The 16,837-nt window shown below is 37.5% G+C and overlaps 1 protein-coding gene across 1 annotated transcript in view; it reads left to right on the top strand.

The window, feature by feature from the left end:
* Nucleotides 1-16,837, top strand: part of DYNC2H1 (dynein cytoplasmic 2 heavy chain 1) — a 197,891-nt gene that overhangs the window by 77,052 nt on the left and 104,002 nt on the right. Inside the window, exons 64-70 of the mRNA XM_075724522.1 lie at nucleotides 3,495-3,593; nucleotides 4,744-4,867; nucleotides 8,376-8,539; nucleotides 9,757-9,876; nucleotides 12,227-12,361; nucleotides 13,137-13,280; nucleotides 14,986-15,075. Coding sequence (XP_075580637.1) covers nucleotides 3,495-3,593; nucleotides 4,744-4,867; nucleotides 8,376-8,539; nucleotides 9,757-9,876; nucleotides 12,227-12,361; nucleotides 13,137-13,280; nucleotides 14,986-15,075 — 876 coding nt within the window. The remainder of the gene's footprint in view (nucleotides 1-3,494; nucleotides 3,594-4,743; nucleotides 4,868-8,375; nucleotides 8,540-9,756; nucleotides 9,877-12,226; nucleotides 12,362-13,136; nucleotides 13,281-14,985; nucleotides 15,076-16,837) is intronic.

The raw sequence follows: 16,837 nt of genomic DNA, 5'->3' as shown, positions 1-16,837 counted from the left end.
GCATGTTAGGGAGTGTTTTGACTATATAGAGCTCAATGATCATGATGATAAGGTAGAGTGCTTATGGGTAAGGATGTGGGGGAAGGCCAACAAGGTAGACGTCCTGCTAGGAGTCTGCTATAGACCACCCAATCAGAATGTAGAGATAGATGAAGCGTTCTGTAAGTGGCTGGCAGAAGTCTCACAGTCGTTAGCCCTTTTTCTTGTGGGGACTTCAACTTGCTGGACATCTGCTGGAAATACAACACAGCAGAGGGGCAAGAGTCTCGGAGGTTCCGAGAGTGTGTGGAAGATAACTTTCTGATGCAGCTGGTATGTGAGCCTACCAAGGGAGGTGCCTCGCTTAACCTGCTGTTTACAAACAGAGAAGGACTCGTGGGAGATGTCATGGTTGGAGGCCATCTTGGGCTTAGCGACCATGGTATGTTAGAGTTTTCAATTCTTGGTGATGTAAGGAGGAGGGGCAGCAAAACTGTTACCTTGGACTTCTGGAGGGCAGACTTTGGCCTGTTCAGGACGCTGGTTGGGAAAGTCCCTTGGGAGGCACTCCTGAAGGGCAAAGGGGTCCAAGAAGGCTGGGCCTTCTTCAAGAAGGAAGTCTTAAGGGCGCAGGAGTGGGCTGTCCCCATGTGCTGTAAGACGAACCGGCGGGGAAGATGACTGGCCTGGCTGAATAGGGAGCTTTTGCTGGGACTCAGGGAAAAAAGCAGAGTCTACCACCTTTGGAAGAAGGGGCAGGCAACTCAGGAATAGTTCAGGGATCTTGTTAGGTCATGCAGAGAGGAAATTAGAAAGGCAAAAGCCCAGCTAGAACTCAGTCTGGCCACTGTTGTACAAGATAATAAAAAATGTTTTTACAAGTACATTAACAACAAAAAAGAGAGCCAAGGAGAATCTCCATCCTTTGCTGGATGCAGAGGGGAACATTGTCACCGAGGACAAGGAAAAAGGCTGAGGCACTTAATGCCTTCTTTGCCTCTGTCTTTAATAGCCAGAGCAGTTATCCCCAGGGTACTCGGCCCCCTGAGCTGGAAGACAGGGACGGGGAGCAGAATGGAGCCCTCATAGTCCAGGAGGAAGCAGTTAATGACCTGCTATGCCACCTGGATGCTCACAAGTCTATGGGGGCAGATGGGATCCACCCGAGAGTACTGAGGGAGATGGCAGAGGAGCTTTGCCAAGCCACTTTCCATCATTGATCATCAGTCCTGGTTAACAGGGGAGGTCCCTGATGACTGGAGGCTTGCCAATGTGATGCCCATCTACAAGAGGGGCTGGAAGGAGGATCTGGGGAACTACAGGCCTGTCAGTCTGACCTCAGTGCCAGGAATGATTATGGAGAGGTTCATATTGAGTGAACTCAACAGGCAAGTGCAGATCAAGCACGTAATCAGGCCCAGCCAGCATGGGTTCATGAAAGGCAGGTCCTGCTTGACCAACCTGATCTCCTTTTATGACCTGGTGACCCTCCTGGTGGATGAAGGAAAGGCTGTGGATGTCATCTGCCTGGACTTCAGCAAAGCCTTTGACACTGTCTCCCATAGCATTCTCCTTGGGAAGCTGGCAGCTCATGGCTTAGACAGGCATGCTCTTTGCTAGGTGAAAAACTGGTTGGGTGGCCGAGCCCAAAGAGTTGTTGTGAATGGGGTTAAGTCCAGTTGGTGGCTGGCCACAAGCGGTGTTCTGCAGGGCTCTGTTTTGGGGCCAGTCTTGTTCAATATCTTTATCAACTATCTGGATGAGGGGATTGAGTGCACCCTCAGAAAGTTGCAGATGACACCAAACTGGGTGGGAGTGTCGATCTGCTGGAGGGTAGGATGGCCCTGCAGAGGGACCTGGACAGGCTGGATCGATGGGCCGAGGCCAACTGTATGAGGTTTAACAAGGCCAAGTGCTGGGTCCTGTGCTTGGGTCACAACAACCCCATGCAACACTACAGGTTTGGGGAAGAGTGGCTGGAAAGCTGCCTGGCTGAAAAGGACCTGTGGGTGCTGGTAGACAGCCGTCTGAACATGAGCCAGCAGTGTGCCCAGGTGGCCAAGAAGGCCAACAGCATCCTGGCTTGTATCAGGAATAGTGTGGCCAGCAGGAGCAGGGAGGTGATTGTGCCCCTGTACTTGGCACTGGTGAGGCCGCACCTGGAATACTGTGTCCAGTTTTGGGCCCCTCACTACAAGAAAGACATTGAGGTGCTGGAGCGTGTCCAGAGAAGGGCAACGAAGCTGGTGAAGGGTCTGGAGCACAGGCCTTATGAGGAGCGTCTGAGGGAACTGGGGTTGTTTAACCTGGAGAAAAGGAGGCTGAGGGGAGACCTTATCGCTCTCTACAACTACCTGAAAGGAGGTTGTAGTGAGGTGGGTGTTGGTCTCTTCTCCCAAGTAGTTAGTGATAGGACAAGAGGAAATAGGCTCAAGCTGCATCAGGGGAGGTTTAGATTGGAAATTAGGAAAAATTTCTTTACGGAAAGGGTAGTCATGCATTGGAAGAGGCTGCCCAGAGAGGTGGTGGAGTCCCCATCCCTGGAGGTGTTCAAAAAATGGGTAGACGTGGCACTTTGGGACATGGTTTAGTGGGCATGGTGGTGTTGGGTTGAGGGTTGGACTGATGATCTTAGAGGTTCTTTCCAACCTTAATGATTCCTAGTTTTTTCTTTCATTAAAAAAATCCAATCACCAAGCCAGGAAACGTGAAACTGCTACTCTACTCTTAATTGGTTTAGTGGTGGACTTGGTAGTGTTACGTTAATGGTTGGACTGGATGACCTTGAAGGTCTTTTCCAACCTAAAAGATTCTATAATTCTATTATTCTATATCTTTATATAATATAATAAAATAGTAAAGTTTTGCACAGTACTGGTATGGGAACCACACATTAATAAAGGTTTATTATAATGAAAACTTGCTGTATTGTCAGTATACATGTTACTAGGCAATATCACCAAAATATTCTATGTTGTAGTGTTTGGAAGTTTGAGATCTGGATTTTTTTGTGATCATAAGTAAAATGCTATTTGTATCTTTGTGCCTGCAAAATACTTATATTCATTCTTCTTTCTAAAATGCATTGAGGTCCAAAACCAGTACTAAACCTTTCCCTGCTGCAGCAAAAAAAGGAAAATAATATGTCTTCTTCTGAGTTTCAAAGCAATTGTGAATAACAAAAGCTATAGATTATACTCATTGAATAGAAACTCCTGATTTTAAGAGAAGATGAAGAACTGCCTAACTGTAGCAGGACAAACACCTGAGAATTTGGATTTTGGGTGCTCTTTTTTTTTTAAAGAAAGAAATAAAATAGAAGACAGAGAATTCGTTCTACTGTTGTTTATTGTCATTTTGTTATTAGGCTGTTATTGTTTCCTTAAACTTTTAATGAAAAAGATTTTAAAATTACTATACCATTAGTTTGGGGAAATAAAAAAGGACTCCATTCAGTTTTATTCTTAAACAAAATAGATTTCAGTAAATATATATATATTTTTTTCTCCCCCTAGAGTAAAGTTTGCCCATTTTTGATAGACCCTTCTTTCCGCGCTACTGAATGGTTGAAGACACATTTGAAGGAATCACATTTGGAAGTTATTAACCAACAGGTGCAGTATTTACTCTTGGTCTTACAATTCTGTTCTGCTTGAGCTCGCTCTATTCCAGACTTCAGAGAACAGTTTTTAAAGGGATGTGATAGCAATCACCAAAAATAGGTTTATATTCCATGAAGCATACAATTTTACTCAAGGAGGAGATCAGAGTATTTAAAATTGGAGGGTCAACATCTAGTATTACTTCTATAAGTCTGCCTCTTTGTGATGCCCTCTTCAAGAATATCAGTATTTCCTGCTGGGAGTGACATAGTAAAAAATTTGTGAACAGAGAGGTCTTTTATATTCTTGGTTGCAGTTCACTGGATTTCAAGACTACGTATACACTTCTTCCCTGTGATCTTTGTTTTGTATTATCTACATTGGAAATAGTAGGTTGGATTTCAGTTTGAGATTGAGGTACCTAAGATGAATTCTCTACATGTCACTGTGTGCACATGTGGTGAGGCTTGGCTCAGTTGCACACATAGGCAGGCACCTAGTGGCGTTCAAAAGTCCCTTATTGAATCCCACCTGGCCTCAAGATACTGCTTCAACAGAATGTCGGTCTTCCACAGATCCCTGCCAGCTCTGTGCAGGCCTTTTAGATACTCTCTGATGGTACTTGTCTTTTGGTAATTGAATGCCTCCCCTGCTAGCTGATTGGCTTGATTACCTTTTAGGCTCTGTTGTCTGCATTGTCTAGGATCTCCATTGGTTATATTGGACTCTAAAACACCACATGCGTGTTTAGACACCTATACACAAAAGATTGCATTTAGATATCTTAATATCAATGTGAGTCCTGTCCTTAGGTCTTGATTCAGTTTTGAGACATAGCGTTAACTAGCCAGGACTTCCAGGTGCGCCTGACACATGTGACATAAGACCTATGGTAGACCTGCTCTCTTCTGGTGCAGCACTTGCAGAGCTAGGCATGTTAAATAGGTTGCCTGTATGTCAGTAGCTGAATAGATCAAACTTATTTAAATTAAACACTTGTGGCTAAACTCTGAAATATCATATGATGCTTACAATAGAGTTTTTGAGCTATACTACTGATTTTTAGATTTAGACTCCTGGTATAATGCCTTCCTGTTCATTCCAAAGTATTAATATTTAAAAAAAAAACATGAATCAAAACAATTTATTTTTATTTGCCCAGGACACCAACTTCCTAACCACTCTTGAGCTGGCAGTGAGATTTGGGAAAACACTTATTATACAGGAAATGGATGGAGTGGAGCCTGTACTTTACCCGTTGCTAAGAAAAGATCTTGTTGCTCAAGGTAAATGACCAAGATTTTTACAAATGCTTGCTCAAAGCTTTTGTAGGTTAGATCTATATATATAATTATATAAAACTAAATTTTTCTGAAAACATGAGTATTGTGTAGTTTTTTTCCTCTTTAACATTAACCTGCTGCTAACACTTCAGTGCCTGAAATATGTTGGAGGTAAGTTCTTGTTTAGTAAGTGGAAAAATATTGAAAAGTATTTAAATATTTTTTGACTGGAATTAGTATAAAGAGTTTTTATCAACTCTTGACAATTTAAATTTCAAGTTACTTTCTAGTGATCATTTCAAACACATGGTTTTACTTAGGAACTTGGGCCTTAAATAGGCCAGAATTTACACAACTGTAGTTGTGCAGTTAGAAATAAGAGTTTCAGAATGTTGGTGTTGCTGTTTCTCTTACATTTGTCTGAAACTAAAGGCGGCACACAGGTCTGTCCCTGATGTGACTTTGGGATGGGGGGGGGTGTCACAGATATCAGCAAAATGGTGGAATTCGGTGAAAGGAGTTTTCCTAACTGATGCAATGAAAGTGAAAAAAAAAAAAAATTACATTTTGCAATATCTCTGCTTTGAAGAGATAATGTACTCTATAAATCTATATGTAGCTGCTTTGGATTTAGTTGCTTTAAAAGACTGATATAAAAAATTGTGTTGAAAGTTTAGTGTCCTGGTTTCAACTGGGATAGTGTTAATTTTCTTCCTAGTAGCTGACATAGTGCTGTGTTTTGGATTTAGGATGAGAAGAATGTTGATAACACACTGATGGTTTAGTTGTTGCTAAGTACTGCTTATGCCAGTCAAGGACTTTTCAGCTTCCCATGCTCTGCCAGGTGCACAAGAAACTGGGAGGGAGCGCAGCCAGGACAGCTGACCCAAACTGACCAAAGGGCTATTCCATACCACATGACATCATGCTCAGTATAGAAACTGGGGGGGTTGGCCGGGGAGCAGCGATCACTGCTCAGGAACTGTCTGGGTATCGGTCGGCAGGTGGTGAGCAATTACATTGTGCATCACTTGCTTTGTATATTATTATTGTTATTATTATCATTATTATATTGTTGTTGTTATCATTACTATTTTATTTTATTTCAATTATTAAACTGTTCTTATCTCAACCCAGGAGTGTTTCTCACTCCTCCGAATCTCTCCCCCATCCCATCGGGGTAGGGGGAGTGAGCAAGCGGCTGCGTGGTGCTGAGTTGCTGGCTGGGGCTTAGCCACAACATTAAGTAAAGATAGATAGTAATGATATAAGTATCTCAGCATGAATTATGTTGAATTATGTTGAATCATGTTGCATATGTTGAAATTATATCAAAAGAAGTGAGTGGATTAAACAAATACTACAATGTATGTTTTAAATACTTTCTAACTTATTGTAATTAAAGTATGTTTACGTTATCCTTAGTAGTTAGATTTCTGCCTCAAGTTTTATTTCCTCAGCATGTACCACAGCCTGTGCATGTAATTTACAGTATGAACTTTGGGCACTGAAAATAGCTCAAGACTCCTTTCTGCTGTCTTTTCATCTAATACTGAGATCTAATAGTGGGTGAGGTAGCAGTAGTTCTTTAAATGTAAATGCGTGGTAAAAATAAATTCAAATGCTGTAGAGTACTTAGATACATTTATCTCCTGTATTGGAAAGATCTGTGTAATAAAAAGAAAATGTTAGTTTAAATAATTCTTCCATTACAGATGTGCTTGCTTGTTTATCCTCAGTAAAAGTTGAGAGCACCACCAAAGTGATGACTTCAGGGATCTGTAGGACTTTTTTTCACTAGCTTTTTTCACTAGCTTCTGTGGAACTTTGGAAAGCAGAGATACAGTATTACAGGCGTCTTAACTGATTTTATTCAAGGAATCAACTTAAGAGATTAATATGTCTGCAGAACTGTGGAGAAAGCAGATTAAATTAAAATATACTAGTTTATTCAGGGAAATTGCTCATAACACTCAGGCATCCTCTTTTGCATGTTAATGATGTTAATGGGTTATGTTAATGCTAGGTCTGTGCAAGTCCAAACTAGGGAGCTGTTTTTTGAAAAGGGAGAATGGGTCACTATTTGAGTCTTTTCAGTCACTTCACAAGCAAGCATGCACTCCTTCTCTTTGTCAAAATGTGGAGGTGGGGGCCTGCCTGCATTATGTTGCTTGTGTTGACGGTACCTTTTTTCATTACTTGGAATGAAACGTTAAGAAAAATGTGAATATATATACTGCAATAAATTTGTCCTTGTACAGCTTCCATTTTCTGTTTGACGTTTTTACAGCATAGACCTAAAATTTATTCTGATCCTTGGCACAGAAACAAAATTGGTATGTGATTTTCATCTCTACCAGTGTTTTAGCAGGAGATTTATACTTAGACCATTTCTGATCTTCTCCTAGTGCTAAAAATAGAGAAGCACCTAACTATGCCACCTCAGAAATTTCTCTGGAAAGGAAATTTTCACTTTGAAACTTTTAATCTTACAGTTCTGTTCTTCCTTCTTTTTTACTATCAGGAGGAAAAACCTTACTCTAGTGCTGTGATTGTTTGGGTCTATTCTTTTCTGACCCTGCTAGAATGGAATCCTGTGGTGGAAGGAGGGTGGTGAGAGGCCATACATATGGTTTGATTCTGTGACAGGCATACTGAGAAATGTCAAAATATTAGGACTATAATCAGAGATGGAAACCATGACAACAAAAATTTAATAAATTGATTGTTTCTTCCATACTGTGATTAAATTAAATGCATTTATAATAAGACAAATTTATGGGATATTTCTCAATGCAATATTTTTCTTTCAATCTAATGACTAGATATTCCAGCATCCTTAGTTTCATAGACTTTCTCTGTAACAATTATCATAGAAAGTAGTATTTTAATACAATTATGATTGTACAACAACATCAATCTTCTACAAATAAATCTAAGAGATCCGGAGATGAAATCTAATGGTTTTGGATCACATTCACAAAATGTTGAACCATCTTAGTTAGCCAATACGTAATTATGGCTAGAGTGTTTTGATAGAGTGGTATACCTGTGTGGAAATGTAAATGAATATGTTTAAATTATGACAGGATTCTTACAGAAAAAGGGGATTCTCCAGTGCATTTTCTGTGGTGTTTTGTCTCCTATTCATTGTTTGAAGATTTCAAAGATTCATTAGTATTACTTGTACTTCAAGTGCATTTTTTGCTATTTATGCTTTTGTACTGGGTAAGGATAATTAAACTACCCTGGTGTATTAAATATTCTCATGCTCTAACTTTCTTATACTAGTGCTATGTTATTGCATTTTTTTGTCTAACAATGCAGGATAGGTTGTGTTCCTTAAATAAATTTTAAAAATTACTTTTTCTTTCCGAACAATTTATAAATACATTTTATAAAATGTGTTTGCATCTATTGGTCATAAAGTATTACACAAATATAATTATTTTCAGATAATTCTAGAATGTTCCCACTCTGAGTGAGTATAACATCTATTTACTATTTACAGGACCCCGTTATGCTATACAAATAGGTGAAAAAATGATAGATTATCATGAAGAGTTCCGTCTTTTTCTATCGACAAGGAACCCAAATCCCTTCATTCCACCTGATGCTTCTTCTATTGTTACAGAAGTAAACTTTACCACAACTGGAAGTGGCTTAAGAGGACAGGTAGGCATTTAGAATAAAAAAAAAGTATGTATAGCAGACATTCATAGCTACATCCAGCTTCTGGAAGAAGCCCTATGGTGCAGTTTGAATTAATGGTCACAGAGATACTTTCTAGCACATACATATAAGTGGTAAAATCAATGCTGAAATTAAATTTAAATTTTAAAATCTTGGTTTTATGCACTTTTGAACCAAGTAGTGAGTCCAATAGAGAAAATGGAAACTGTCTCATATACTTCGGTTACAACAGACTAATTGCTAAGCTTCTGTTTTCTGTTCAGGATGCATTTATGGTACTGTGGAAACATTTCTGTTATTGCTCTCCAGTGTCCTAGTTAGAGAGTAATGCCAGCATCAAGATACTCTGTGTACAGGAAAAATGTAATGAAACCAAAAAGCTGTATATTTTACTTCCTCCAAAATGCTAGTAGCTTTTGAGTTTTTTTCTGTAATGTTTAGGAAGCAAAATGTAGCGTACAGATGGAAGAGAGAAAAAAAAGGAGAGAGAAATTAAGGGAAGAAAACCCCCTCTTTATTTGGTATGAAACAAGTTTTTCCAAACTAACACGAGTCTTAGAATGGGCTGTAAATACGATGTTGATAAGTAAGATATAATTCAAAATGTGAAGCACAGATAACCATATGGATTTCCTCCCTCCAGTGGAGATAGGGAATCGACATCATACAATGTAACCAAGTGAATTGACCCACTCTTTAAGTGGAAATACAGAAAAAAAAGCTTTGCTTTTTGTTTTCTCTCTTTGTTGGCAGGAGAGGGGTTTGACTTCTGGTGGACTTGCTGAAAAGAAATTCACTGGCATTCTTTCCATTTTGTGCTTTCTATCACCTACTTCGTTTTATATCTGATAAGAGTATACAGACTAATGAAGAATGCCAATCATTTAAACACAGATGTGATTCAGATTGAGGTGCAAAGGTTCAGGTCTCAGCATAAAATGGTGTGAATCAGTGCCCTTAATAAAGTGATCCAGTGCTTTTTGAGATGTCACTGCAGGATATACTGGATGTCTAGATAGATTTAAAGCTGTTGGATGTCTGGTGCAACTGAGCAAACCCTTAGAAGTCTACTTCCAAAAATGTAGACTATATACTGCTATATGATTAATGAGTATATATTGTGCTGTATAATTAATGAATATATATTATGAAATATTAGAGTGCTTTTTATCCTGTTGAATAATCTTCTTTCTTTTTAGCTTTTGGCTTTAACAATTCAGCACGAAAAGCCTGATTTGGAAGAGCAGAAGACAAAACTGTTACAACAAGAAGAAGATAAGAAGATACAGTTAGCTAAGCTTGAAGAATCTCTTTTGGAGGTAAAATAAATGTACCTCTTTTATATCTGTTAGGTCAATAAGATAGTGTTCATATTGTTATGCATTTGAATGAAGATGGTGAAAGTATTGGAATAATGAGCCTTCAGAATTTTTGATTTGAGAAAATAAAAGCATTATTTGCCTGGGGCTGTTGGGACAGTAAAGTAGATAAAATATGTACATCTGTCATGAAACTGTAGTATTTCAATACATTAAGCATTGTCAAAGTTAAAGGTATGAATTGTTGGGATAGACATAGCCTCGTTTAGATTGATCAGAAATTTCATTAATTTTCATGCATTAAAAGAAAAAAATTGTTAAAAATTATACTATTTCTTTTTCAAATTGTGAGTTTTAAAAAAAGCCACATTTTTAAGCTTGTGAATCATGTCAAATAATACTTTCTCAAGTTGAGGAATGATTCTGTGTTGTGAGTGGAAAAAAACCTGAGAGAAAAATTCCCAGTAGAAAATGGAGACATTTGTTGAGAGAGACATTTAAAACTTTAAACCTCCAAAATTGTTTCGTATTAGCAATGAACTGTAATATTCTTTATAGTTAACATTTTCCTTTCTTGTATTTAAAATTAATATTCTCAATTTTCAGTTTACCTTTTTGTTTTAATGAAAGCAATTATGCTCCAAAACAGTGGTGCACCTCTGTAAGAAAAGGTATCTTCTAAGGAAGAGACTTGGAAACAAGACTGTTTTCTTTTTTATTTGCATTTTGTCACAGATTTCACAGAAACTGTACTAAATGCCCATAGGAATGGATCCTCAAATCCTCCTTCCTTCTAAAATGTCACAGATGCAGGGAAATTGACCTGCTGCCTCAAAACCCTCGGTCTGTAGCTGAGTCATAGAACTTTGCAGTATCCAGCACAATGGACTTGAGCATAAGCTAATTGTTTTTACAGATGCCTCAAAAAGTAATACACTGAACTTTATTAGACTGGCCATTAATAGCTCAGTTTTAGAATTTTGCATATAATTATCTAATGTGATTTGAATTTCCACATTTACTATCCCTATTAAACACAATATTAAGTCTCAAATATTAAGCTCAAACCTTTTTCAGAACTGTGATGGGGCAGATTTCTCTTACAGGCAGAGGGAAACTTGTTCTCTAGAAAAATTCCATATTCAAAGTTGATCATTGTTTAGCATCTTAATGTCTACCAGAAGCTGAGAGGTCAGAGATACAATAAAAAAGTCCACTTTTTAGAACAGATTTTTTGTGTCATCTTGGAACTGCAAAGTCTTTCACGTTCATCCAGTCTGAATCGTCAAGTGCAAAATTTCAAGTAATTGATGCCTAAGATATCTGCAACAAGAAATCGCCAAGTATTAACATGGAAGCTGGTTTCAACTGTGGCATTCTTGTTAGCACTGAAATCAGAATACTCTTTGACCCTGAAGAAAGAAACCTAAAGCTCAGTGGAAACTGACAGGTGCTGCATGGACTTTGTCAACAAAGAAGTCAATGCTGGAGGTGATGTAGCTAAATTCAGGTTAATCCTAAAGAAACATTAGCATTCCATCTGAAGTACTGTACTGGTTTTCTTCCAAAAGCCTTGGAGTGAAGACATCCATGCTGTTGCTATCTCATAGCTCACACTATGATTCCTTGTAGCAAAATTGGACTTTCTGAAAAAACAGATGATATTGTCCTAAACTCTTTTCAACTAGAGAACTGAGTGCATTCTACTATTCTAACTACTGAATCTCTGTCTCCAACTATCCAGAAATGCTGTCCTACCGGTAGTTGTTCAGAACTGACTTAACTGACAAGAAGCCAATTTTGTGGTGTTGTCTAACTAAAAAACTGTATTGAAGTGTATTTACTGAAGGTTAATAACAAACCTTAAATAATAATGAATGTTTCAAGCTTTTCCCACTTCTTATTAGAAGTGAAATTGTTTGCACAGGAGAACTCAGGGAAAATGTGGGGTAATCTCAAGGACTTTGAAGGGATCCCCGATTACAAAACTGAAATTGTTGTAATTGTGAATATTGATCTCAGCTGGAATTGAGAACTAAATTGTGTAGGGGATATTGGAATGTTTTTGAAGGATGAATGACTGGGTACAGGAATTCATTACAAGTAGCCAATTCCAGGTTAAATTGGTAGTTAAATAGAAAAAAAAAATACCCTAATTTGTATTTCCCATGGGGATATTAGTGCATAAGACTGATCATAGAAATCATTCTCAAAAGCTTACTGACGACTTAAGTTTCAGAAACTGGCAAGCTGGATTTTTGGAGTTTGTTCTTGGGTTTTATTGTTCATACTTCTTTAAAACAACAGGTTTTTTTTTTAATGTGACATAGATGACTTTTTTTTTTAACAGACACTTGCAACATCACAAGGCAATATACTAGAAAATAAGGATCTGATTGAGTCTTTGAATCAGACTAAAGCAAGTAGTGCACTCATCCAAGAATCACTTGCTGAATCGCACAGACTTCAGAGTTTCCTTGATAAGGTAGAAGAATATCCTAATCTTTTACTGCTGATTTTTCCTGCTAAAAATAGTCATCTTCTGTATAAACAGGATACATACATCCACAGGAATATAAGATCAGTAACATACTAAATTAATTTTTTGGAGTAGAAGATATTTGGGATATGCAAGTACAGAAAGTATTTTCAGTAATGAAATTCCTTTGGTTTACACGTGGTCAATAGCTACACAATTTAAAGTCTGCCAGTTTGAATTAAAGGAATTTTCACCAAGGACTTATTGGCAAGTAACGGGTTTTGACTTTATTTTTGCAGTCTGCTATTGCAAACAGTATGGCTCATATGGATGTTCTTACTTAATATATCCCTTGCTGTTGCAACAGTTTAGATCATTGGTGATGCTATTCATCTGACATGCTGTTTTTGTAACACACTACAGAGTTTTCCTCAGTGTTCTTATTTGTTGAGTTTAAAATTTTCTACTGAATTTTGGGATGTGTTCTGTGGTGGGAAGAGGCCTCAGTGCCCTACAGATTAATTGCCAAAATGTTCTTCATAATTTAAAGAATTTTTTGCTAAAAATGCTTTCTTCCAATTTTGAAATCTGAAGACAGTGTTGAAGTCTTGAGTGCATGTACCTCAATTTAAAGAATCAGAAAGGATTCGGTTTTCTAAAGCAGTGGGAGTCATCTGCATGTTTTTCCAAGAGGATGAATAAATGTTTATGCAATAACCGGTAGATGGCAGTAATGTACTGGTTTTTTATATATGTGTTTTTTTTTTTTTTTTATCCACAGGAGAGGGATGCCTATCTCCCTTTAGCTGAGAGTGCTAGCAAGATGTACTTTATTATCTCTGACTTGTCCAAAATTAATAATATGTACCGTTTTAGTTTGGCGGCTTTCCTGCGGCTTTTCCAGAGGGCTCTGCAAAGTGAGCAGGTATTTTCTCTTTTCCCGAAGCTATGAATGCTGCAGAGGAATCAATCTGCTTAGATCCTTCAAATTTGTTAGTTGCTCTGGACATTTTTAGAAAATAGTGTATAATAACTGATGATGCAATGTATAATAAATAGTGATGCTGAACTGTTGTGCTTTAGATATTCAGAATACATGCACATGGAATTTTTAATGATCTTACATTACATATAAATCATAAAATTGCTGTGCCATCTGAAAACAAAGTAACTTTTATTTGTAATTTCAGGCTTGCTCTTTGCCTAAGGTCAATTAGGAAAAACAAGGTTGATTATAACTTTCCTGAAGGATTTATTTGAATAAATTAATGATCTAATCTGCAAATAATGCTAAGTCTATCAACAAGGAGTAGAATTAAAAAACACCTGTATTTCTGCATGGTTCGGTTACCTGAAGGAAGATCAAAACTTTTTCTACTTGTATACAGTTTGTAAGCATGCATGCAGCCTGTGTTGTTGAAAATGTAATTTTTACTTTTCTGTATTCTAATTGTCAATATATTCCTTTTACTGAAACACAGAATTATGGACTTATCCCTTGTCACCTCACTCTTCAGATCTAAAAACCCACACTGAGTAACAATGCATTTTCTTTTTATTCAGCATCTCCAAAATTAATCTTTCTTCTCTTTGTTTCCACTTTAAAAAGGCATTCACTAGCCTTTCATCATGTCACTTTTGGATCCCCCTTTCTTCTGGCATCTGTGCTTACAACTTTGCTTCAGCTCCAAACATTATGAGGAACATGGTTCTGACTATGAACTTGCCCTCTTCAAAGTTCTTTACCTGTTACTTTTTTCCCACAATATGAGCTTCTAACTTCTTGTTCTTACTTTCACACTCTTGCATAATTTCTTTTCTTCCTGCTTATTACGTTAACCTATTTAAAGCTCAACTTCTGACTTTGCCTTTGCTCTTCATTTTTTTCTTCTGCTCTATCCAATTCTTCAATTTTCCCAAGCTATCTTTTACACATGGGAAAGCTATTAGTCAAATCAGCTTGTGCCAAATTGCCCTCCTTTATAAACTCATCTCTTCAAATTCCAGCATGGTAAAAAGGAACTTGTTTCTGATAAATCTCATACTACCTGTTACCTCCCCCACCTTTTTTTTTTTTTTCCTCCTCTTTCCTCTTTTATCCTATCTTTCTTTCAGTTTTCTCCTCCTGTTATAATTAGTCTCTTAGTCTGTAAGCTTTGAAGGACAGAGTATGTTTACTATTTTCTACAGTGTTTACTTCAGTTGGGCCAAATTTCACTGGAAGTTTTTAGTAACTACATTTAACATCAACATACCTGTTTAATAAATACAGTAATTCAATACATAAGCAATTTTTTACCAAGTGAAAACTATGAGATGTCAAGGATATTAATGTTAGGAGAAGAAACTGTTATCTCATTCTCTGTGCATTTACCTTATATATAATGTTGTATAATGTTCACAGTCAAAATATTCAAGGCCAAAATATTCATTTCTTAATGCTTCAGCATGAAATTCTTATTTTATCATCTATTCATTGATAGCTGCAGCTGAGGTCAATAACACGTTTTTAGAACTAATAAGTGTCACATAGAGTCCAGATTATTTGTGTCATTCTGGTGAAATTTACAGGGTACATAAAAAGATTTTTACTTTGACAAGAATTTTTGAAATCCAGACTTTCTTTTTAGGATTCAAGTAATACCGAGGAAAGAATCAAGTTGCTTATTGGCTCATTGAAACATACTGTGTATGAATATGTTTGTCGTTGTTTGTTTAAGGTAAGATTGTATTTTTTCTGGCTTTAATACAGTGCACTGGGTTTGAAAATGTTCTTTCAGCAACCAGCACTTGATGTACTTCGAATAAGCAGTATTGTGGCAGTACATATGTAATGCATGCAAAAAATTACACTTGCAATATTTAATATGCAAAATGAGAACTAAAAATTAGGATATGACAGAATAAAGATTGCTTATGCACATTCTCCACAGAGCAGTTTTCTAATAGGCAAGACTATTCTCAGTCCTATTTCTGCTTCACTTCTGGCCCCTCATCTCTGCTTCATTCTGGCTTCATAGCCAGCCCCAGGCTTTGCAGTCTTCTGAGCACTCTTATTCTGTTCGCTCTTATTTCTAGCATTTCTTAAGTATGAGTGTTTAACCTACCTGTCATGATATGGTTTTGTATGATTATTCTTTTTTTTTTTTCTTAAAAAAAAGGGAAACCAAAAAAACATTGTAATATTCTCCTTTCTCTTTTCACTTCCTGCCCCAAATCTCTACCTTCTAGCTTGTTTGCTTCTGTCTGTTCCCCTGTTCCTCCATAAAATGTTCTTAATGTATTTCTTGTTTGCACTGTATTTGAATCAGGTGGCTTTTCTCTTCTTGCTTTCTTGTTGAAAACCTAGGATAGATATGCCCTTCACTTTCAATTTTAATTTGTACTTTCACATGGAACAGTTGTAACAGGTGGTGTTTGTCTCACAGTACCAGGCTGACGAATGCATAGTAGGTCTGCATAGATCATTTGAGCAGTAGTTAGAAATCATGCAAGTCTGGAGTTTCATCACTGAGAATGGAGAGATCTTGGAAAATTTTACACCACCTTCTCCTCCTCCCCCAGTCTAGCAACACTGTATTGAGGACGCAGAGGTAGCAGTTATTTCTAAGGATTTTGGTTTATCAAAGTCCAGGTGGATTCTCATGAAATACTCTCATACTAATTTAATGTCTGTGTTTGAACTCATGAGTCTGTGAAGCCTTCCAATAAGTCATCACATCTTTTGAATGTTGGAAAGCAGCTATTTTTATATGTCAGAAAAGATGAAAGATTTCAAAAGCAAGGCACAGGTAGGAGATTTCTAGTAGGAAAGATTTTCACTGTAAGTGATCAGACTGGAGTTTAGAAAATACTGAAAGTGTAAGTGTTACCATGCAGCTTCAGACTGATCGTCCATCCAGCTTATAGTATCATGATCTGATAGTGGAGGGAACAAATAAGATCCTCACACCATCAGGAATCTGCTGCTAATTCTGCCTTTTATTCATACAAATTTTTAAAGACTACCGCGGCACTGAGGCTTTACTAGTGTCTTCATAAATAGTATAGCTGATACAAGTTAAAGAGTTTAAAAGACATGTAGATACGGCACTTAAGGACATGGTTTAGTGGGACTTGTCAGTGTTAGGTTTACAGTTGGACTCGTTGATCTTAAAGGTCTTTTCCAACCAAAATGATTCTGTGATAAGTTATACCTTTTTAAGCATGTTAGAATTGGGAAGGATGGTTTCATTTGTCTGTCTGTGGTTAATATTTATGTTTGTGTGTATATCCACTTCTTCTATGCTAGTAAGTGAAGTGGTGCCAAGAAATTTTCCTGAGCACTGGAACTGGCCCACCTGTACTGTTAATTTGTCAAAATAGTTGCTGTCATAGGCTTGGCCTGGGCCAGTTAGCATTCTTCCAAACAATTCCCATTCAAGGTTCGGGTACTAAATCACCCAGGGACCATTCTAATAGGTGAGTTTGGATTTGGGTTTG

This window comes from Pelecanus crispus, chromosome 1 (assembly GCF_030463565.1).
Source record: "Pelecanus crispus isolate bPelCri1 chromosome 1, bPelCri1.pri, whole genome shotgun sequence".
NCBI lineage: Eukaryota > Metazoa > Chordata > Aves > Pelecaniformes > Pelecanidae > Pelecanus > Pelecanus crispus.
Note: the sequence above shows the minus strand (reverse complement) of the source record. Positions and strands in the feature narration are given on the sequence as shown.